The sequence below is a fragment of the Varanus komodoensis genome, unplaced genomic scaffold (genome assembly GCF_004798865.1).
Source record: "Varanus komodoensis strain SLA01 unplaced genomic scaffold, ASM479886v1 scaffold24, whole genome shotgun sequence".
Taxonomy (NCBI): domain Eukaryota; kingdom Metazoa; phylum Chordata; class Lepidosauria; order Squamata; family Varanidae; genus Varanus; species Varanus komodoensis.
In genome coordinates, this window is record NW_025335641.1 from 11329146 (window position 1) to 11337308 (window position 8163).

The 8163-nt window shown below is 40.5% G+C and overlaps 1 protein-coding gene across 1 annotated transcript in view; it reads left to right on the plus strand.

Moving 5' to 3' along the window:
- ABCA4 (ATP binding cassette subfamily A member 4) overlaps positions 1 to 8163 on the plus strand; it is a 125067-nt gene that overhangs the window by 26822 nt on the left and 90082 nt on the right. Inside the window, exons 7-9 of the mRNA XM_044432251.1 lie at positions 4302 to 4391; positions 5833 to 6070; positions 7964 to 8103. Of these exons, the coding sequence (XP_044288186.1) occupies positions 4302 to 4391; positions 5833 to 6070; positions 7964 to 8103 (468 nt within the window). The remainder of the gene's footprint in view (positions 1 to 4301; positions 4392 to 5832; positions 6071 to 7963; positions 8104 to 8163) is intronic.

An 8163-nucleotide genomic window follows, 5' to 3' on the forward strand; every position in this document is an offset into this window, starting at 1 on the left:
TTCCCCACCAGCACCGCGCATTTAAAAGATTCAAATGGTCTTCCTAAGGCTCACCTCCTTGCCTTCAGTCCCACCCCACAGTGCAACTCAACTCCTAAACGCTTCCCCCAGACTGAATTTGACCTTCAGGCGCAGAAGAGTTCCCAATGCCTTAGCCAGGTGTTCCACACCTGTTTGCATGATGGCCCTGCAATAGTTCATCTCTACTTTACAAAATGGAATGGAAAACACATTGGAATGGAAAATGGCAGCCACATGACTTAGCATGGGAATGGATATTTTGAACCTTCAGCTCCCATCAGCCCTAGCCAGCTTGGCCAATGATGGTGAGCATTGTAATCCAAAATATTTGAAGGGCACCAGATGGGGAAAGGCTCAAGCAGTGCTTCTCCCACATAACTGCAATGGTAGGGCTGTTACACCTGACAGGAATGCACACCTCAGCACCTATGCATGCCCCTAGACCAGGTGTGTTGAACCTCTTTCATCCCAGGGGCTCAATTCAGTTCTGGATTATTTATTGAGGTGGGGGGGGGGAATATTGGATGTGACTGAAGGCAAAAGGGGGTGGAACCAAAAGCAGTAAGAACTGGACAACGATACAAAAATACAAACATATTTTAACTTAAAGATCTTCCAGCCAGTAGCTAAGATTTAGGAATGATATTTCAACCTTTTAGAATAGGGGGAAGCCATGCAAAAGATGGAAAGCCATCAAATAGTGATCAGGGGAAAGGGAGTGTGGCCATGTAATGAATTCCAGAGGGCCAAACTCACCCCATGGGCCTGTGCTTTCACACCACAACCGTAGACAAACATAGGTAATTACCATCTCTTGCAGGTGTATGCTCTCATGAGTGCATTCCTCTCCTTTTTGCCCCAAAGCGCTGAACACCAGTCGGTCTCTTTGCAAAACAGATAGTTTATTGGCACCTTTCAGCTACAAGAAAAAGTAATGCTTTAAGCTCCTTTATAAGCTAGAAGATAACTCCATGTGCATACTAAAAATGATTATTGAATCCAAACTAGGGTCTTTTTCCTAAAACCTTTTCCTTCAGTGACTCTGGGGCTCCACCCTCAGGGTAATTCCTGCTGTTGACAGGCCAGCCAGGGAGAGAAAGTCAAGCAGTTTAACTGGCAACTCATCTCTCCCAGCATCTTATCATGGGGTTAGAGAGAGAGCAAGGCAAGGGCTCATCCTCTTCCTTTCCTTCCTCCCATCCTTTCCAAAACATTCCCACTTTCCTGGTTGATCTGGGCAGCGACTTTGAGGGTACTTCAAAGGCCTGAGCTTCTGCCTGGTCTCCCAGAATTCCCCATCTCTGTCTGAAGATCCTATTCCCCTTCAGAATCCCAGTCTTGCTGACCCTGGGATACCTGCCAAGAGTGGTGATAGGCTCCACTACATATGCTGTCCTTCCTCCAAGGATCTCATAGCATATGTAGGGTTATCCTATCCTCACTGCAGTGGAAACTCAGTGACTGCATTCATACGAGTACAACATTGCAAAGTAACCCTGCATGGCTACCATAATGAAATCATTTCTACTTCATCATGGTCCCCATGCTCCTTGCTCAGTCCACCCACTGTCGGCATGTGCCTGAAATTTAATACCAAGCTACATCCCTCTCTCCCTATGTCACCTGCCTCTTCCTCATTAGTCGATATACTCGTCGAGGTAGATGGCTGGAGCAGATCCTGCAGTTGCCACTCTTTCCACATAATTCAGTTGTCGTTGCATACCATGACCATGGAAAGGATCATTCTGGGTTCAGACAGTACAATAAGCCATGATGGTACATAAAAACCATAGAAAAAGCTGGTATTTCTTATCATGGTTTCTAAAGACTAAGCTTACCATCGTGACATTCCATGTCTGGTTTAGCACAACAGAACAGCAATGGTAAAAAAAACCTACCATGGCTTGTCAGGTTGTCTGATCTCAGCCATTGAGTTGCCCAAGGCCACCTATTAAGCTGCACGGTTGAATGAACACATGCCTCTGTGATTAAAGTCCACTTTTGCTGTAGCAGAAGATGGAAAAGAACTTCCCTTCCATTGTTGCCCTGCATTTGCTTTTGTCACTTGGGAAGAGAAGGAGGCACTGGAGGAGTGAATGAAAGGAAAATCACATAATGGGTAAGATTCCCACTGAAAACTGTGAATGGATGGGGAAAGATGTCCAGCCAGCTTAGAAGTATAGGTTGGGAGTGGGAAGAAAGTAGATCTTTACATATTTTGTATTTCAAATTGCACTATTCTTGGCCATTAACTATGCTGGAAGGGGCTTATGGGAATTGAGCTCCCAGGCATTTAAAGCTCTGTCTTCTGCCCAGTGCTGCTATAGGTGAGGAGCAAAAGTCAAAACGGTTGGATCAGGAGTTTCAGTTTATGACTTCCTCAAGGTCTCCGGTAATGATGAGTGAGTGAGGCACCATGTCTTTTCCTTACAATTTCCTGTGTCCATGTGTGCATGGTTATCACTAAGCCTTAGGAGAAAACAAGATGCTTCCCCAGACAGGTTCTCTTTGGTCAAAATCATTCTTAGCATACATGGAGTATCACTTTCCCCAGCTCATAATATCATGTCACAAGTTTCCTTGCTCCCACCAACTACAGCCAATGTTGTACAATGTGTTGTATTCAGTATCAGGTCTCCTTTTTAGCCCAGCGTTCATAATGGTAGTCTTTATACTGCTTTTAACATAATCTGGTAAGAACTGTAATGCAATCTTGGGCATATTTAGTCAAAATTATGTTCTGTGTGTTCCACAAGGCTTATTCCCAGATAAAGGCATGTAGGATTTGCATCATTAAGTCACATATAATATAACCAGGTTTGATAAAACATATATCTGGACATCTCTCTTCTTTTCCACCTAAAGAATGCACAAAAATAATAACAACCAAGGGATGTTAGTGGCCAAATCAGAAGGTCAAATGAAAGATCAGAATTCTAAGGGATGGTTAAATATTTTAACTAATCCAATACACTGGTGGGAGTGTGGGAGTGTGTGGTAGAGCAAGGAAATGAATAGACAGTAACATGGATTAGGTGAATTCTTAAAATTCCTTTTTTGCCCTGTAAAATCACTCATCCTGCAATTTCCTGGTCTGACTGGCCTCTCTCATAAAGTGACAGACAGACCATGGATACTGAAATCCTCCCTTCTAATCTATGATATGTATGATGCCACTGAATGATGCATTTTGAAATAATTTCAGCAAGCTAGAAGAATGAAACCTAGAGGGTAAAGGGAGTGGATCATCTTCATGTTTGGATTATGTTCTTCCCACAGTCTGCAGAGTAGAAAAAAGTGTGGCTCATGCATTCCAATTCATTTGGTATGTTTCAGTTCACTGTCCAGAAAAGCAAAGTATATTATTTCAGATTCCACAAAATCTTGACCAGTGACAGAGGTGGTCCAAACCACTTTGTGACACTGGAAATAGTTGTTGTCCCTTTATATAAAAGAGTGACCACCTGGTTGAGTATAAAATTGAGCATGCTCCCAGTTTATTTTCAGCATGAATTCAGGTGTCTATTTATATGGCTGATAGTGCTATCAAGTTTATCAAATGTTGCTTAATGGCCAAATGACTGGACAATTGTCAGTTTGCAGAAATGCTGATTCAGGTGGATCACTGACCTGAATCAAAATGGCAGTTCTTATTCCCCACTACTAACACACACACACAATTACACATACACATAATTACACACACACACACACACACACACACACTATATATATATATATATATATATATATATATATATATATAGAATACAAAACTACAGATTAAAATAAAAATCTTAATTAAAATATAACATAAAGATAAATTAAAAACAGTACAAGAAATAAATAGCATCCAACCAATCAACATTTCCTTTGGGAACAGACCAGCTTATATTTCAAAGATCTGTCTGGTGTTTTCTCCAGGGCTAGAGCAATGCTTTCTCCCAATTCCTGACTTCCCAATAAAGACCTCCTTTGTTTCTTGCATTGGCCTGTAACTCCCATCAGCCTTCACAATTACCTGCTGGCTAGGGCTGATGGGAGTTGCAGACCAATACACCTGGAAGGCCACAACATGCCTACCCCAACTTTGGACCTCAGCATCATTCCACCAACTCCTTCTAGACAATATACCACCTCTATTACCACTGCCATGGTTTTCACCCCCAAGTCTCTGTTAAGAGGCTTGGGAGCCTAGCCTAAGGTAATTCCAGAGTCATGGCAAGTTAGAATGAATGCTATTCATGTCTCACTAGTCTCCAACTCTTCTTCATTTACAGCTTCCTAGTGTTTTAGACAATAACACACAAGGTCCTGACCTGCAGTTGTGGAGGCGAATACTTTCAAATGTGTCTCAAGCAGTGCAAAAGGTAAGAGTCCCACCATGGAAAGAGAGCAGCATATAAGCAATATAAAAACCTAGGCTTTACCTACATGTTAAGTGGTGGTTCATGATTTTCCCATTTTTGTTTTTCAACTTAAGGTAGTTCAGAGCAGGCAGAACCACAATGCCGCTTCCATTCTTATCTACTATTACAGACTAAATTATTTTCAATGCCAAATTTAAATTAAATGGTTTATCAGTGGACAACTGTAATTACCTACAATTGAACACAGGCAAGCATCCTTCAGTGAAAAATGAACCTCACAGCATCTTGGGCCATTTTCGTAATTTCACCCTCTCAATAATCTCTCTAGCTGCCTAGGGTTTATTCAATAGCCATTCCATCCTTGTGAAGATTTGTGTCTTCAGGGATCTTGCATAAGATTGCACCCCCATCACACCAGCCTGGCCATTTCAACCTGCCACAGGTTGTTGGGAGAATTCAGACAAGGTTGGATCCTCTACTCACAGCAGAATGAGCTGAGATGGCAGGGTAGAATGATGGGAATAATTTCAAATTATATTCCTCTGTGTTTGAAAAGTCCCTGAAACTTAAACCAAACTACTGCATCTGTGAGAGTATTGAGTTAAAAATCTTTCTCTCTGATGTACTAGCTTTTTTACTTCCAGGGCATTATTTTTATACAGAGGAACACTAAAAACAGTTTCTGCCCATGAGGTGATACTGTCTACTTTATAACCTTATTCTGTAGATTTAAGTCCAGACAACCTCAGACGATCTGATTGGCATCCAGAGCCAACAGAATATCTTCTCTGTTGCTTTGTCCTGAGCTACTAGGAGGGGACTGCTGTTTATACTCTGCCCTCACATTTTGCCTGATCTAATCTTTTTCTGGACTCACTGCTATCTTGTTTGATTTTTGGTCTCCTTTGCCTGTCTCTGTATGACACACTGGATTATGAAAATATATGTGGAACCCAAGGGTGTGCAGCCCACGGACTGCATGTGCATCTCCTTTTCTCAGCCTCCACTGCTGCTCCTGCCAAATTTACTATAGAAATGTGGCACCATGACAACCAAAAGAGTCAATTTCCCCTTCGTTTTAATGGAAAACTAGATATAGTTTGCCACCAAAATTCAACAAAGTCCATCCTACTCTGCCATCTTTCAGACTTCGTGGTCAAGCTCATCTCATCTTCATTCAACTCAGCAGTTCTAATTGTAACATTAGATCAATACTTTCTCATGTTTAATGAAGTCAGTGTTGAACTGAATAGATTCTGACAGATTAGAAGAGCATAGCAGCGGGATCTGTCCATTTCTGTATCAAAGACCTAGAAACAGAAAATTGTCCTTATCTATTCTTTTAGTGGCAGATACCTCTGATCCGCAGTTCACACAGGTGTCTCTAACCCCTTCCTTTTCTTAGTACATCCACTCATTAAGATGTTTGCTTTTACTACAGCTAGCACGTAGGCCAAGTGTTCAAGACCTTTTGTCTATTCTGCAACCACTGCAAGATGGAGAGTCAGCCTCCTTATGGCAGCTGATGAGTAATCTATCTGATCTCCTCTGTGGTTACCCAGAAGGAGGTGGTTCCAGAATACTCTCTCTCAACTGGTACGAAGATAATAATTACAAGGCTTTCCTTGGGGTTGACTCCATGAAGAAAGAATCTATTTATTTTTATGACAACACAACCAGTAAGTATCTTGGCCTGTGACTTCATGTCAGATTGACAAGCTTGTGTAAAGATGGATAATGCTACTGTCTACACCATTAGTCATTTTAGTTGTTTGGCTTGAGCAATTAGTGTTTCATCTGTGCTAAGGCATAATCATTAGGAATCATTAGGTCTGGAATCCGGTGGATGTACATGTTTGCTAGCAATACAAGGGTACTGTCCTTTTAAGACTGACCCATCAGTTTATCTGGTCTAGTGTCTTAACTCTGATGCTGGCAAGCACCAGATGCTACAAAGAGAGCAACAAGAAGACTCAAATGTGGACAATACTGGGGGATGCCCCAACCATTAGAAGGAATAATTGTGTAAAATTAACTGGCAAAACAATAGAAACAAAGCAAGAAGCTTCTTTTAAATAGCTTCTTTTAAAGCCTAAGCTTGCCAGAACTATTAAGAATGTGTTCATTATTTGTACCATCACAGTAAGACTTGTTCATAGTTTGATTATGTGCCTCTGCAAATTTTTAACTGGAATTGTTTTAGTTTTGTAGCTTTCTTTAGTTTTAGTCCTTCCTGTTTGAGCAAGAACTTGGTTTGGGATGAGTTTTTCATATATATTGATTGTTTAGTAAGTTGCAACTTAACTGAATCTTGCACATAGAATTTTTTTCCATGTTATATCTGGCATTTGATAATTTTCATATCTGCATATCTACCTAATTAGCTTAAAGAATTTCACCCCATTCTCAGAAACTTGAGTTCTAATTAATTTGAAGATGAGGGATTATCTGTGTCATGAGCGTCTGGTGATGGCCTCAGAAATAGATTTTGGGTGGCACTAAAGGTTGGCAAATGATCAATGGTTGATTTGGATTTGGATTTTCTGTCTCAGGTGTGATTTGGATTTTCTGTCTCAGGGCTAAAAATTGTTTGGGTGGGGCATTTCTAAAAAACTGGATATTTAGAAAGATACCTAAATAAATCATGTAGTACCACACATCAGAGTTAGGAAGATATAAAACAACATTGTAGTTGGCAAGGGGTGTTCCACAACAGGAGTTGTAGCTCTCGGGTTGCTATTTTCTTTCTATATGGGCTCATTAATCTTTAACATCTGCAATAAGAGGCAAAAATTCAGCAAGTTAAGTTTTTCATCCCTGCATTTCTATGCTTGCAAAATCATCTTCTTTTGAACTTATCCTTTGCTGCTGTTAAAGGCAAATGTTTCCACTTGCATACGTCTTTTACAAGACAAATCAAGAAGACTTTGTACATTTGTACCCTATTTCCCCAAAGACTTGGATTTTGTTTGAGCAAGTAGAGACTGCAATCAACTTAACTAAATACAATCTTAAATCAGAAATTTTGTTGAGGCTGCATACAAGCATAGAAACCTGGATGCAATTATTGTGAAATATACAGTTGGTTCTGTTTGGTAAGTGTGAAATATACATGAGATAATATATTTCAACTTTTCTCTTACCCTTCCTACTCAATTTCTACGTGTATATATTTGCATACACCTTTCTGGCATTGCCACTTGAGTTTTGTGGGGAAAATAATATTGTAGAAACTTTGCAGCTTTTTAGGCCTATGGACCTGTGACTGTTGTTTTTCTGCTGCTATAAAATGCACTGAATAATTAAACTTATGGTTTCTTTCCTCTGGGTTTTGGTCAAATGATATTGCTGTGCTTTGGTAACTATGTTTGCAGTGACTGCATAGATGCAGCATAAATCCTGTGCTACACTTGCTCAGTTCCTAGATGCTGATGTAGTTGCCATTTCCTCTTAGTAATATGGAAACACCATTTCAGAGAATAGTCTAGATTTCGCAGGATGTTGTGAACAATGAAAATGAGCCACTGCTATATAAAGTATGTTCTCCTTTCTCTTTTTGCTCCCCCCAACAGCACCCTTTTGTAATACATTGATCCAGACTTTGGAATCCAATCCTTTAACCAAAATAGCCTGGAGGGCTGTAAAACCACTACTGATGGGGAAAATCCTCTTTGCCCCTGATTTACCTGCTGTGAGAAAGATAATAAAGAATGTAAGAGATTCTCTCTCTCTCTCTCTCTCTCTCTCTCTCTCTCTCTCTCTCTCTCACAGC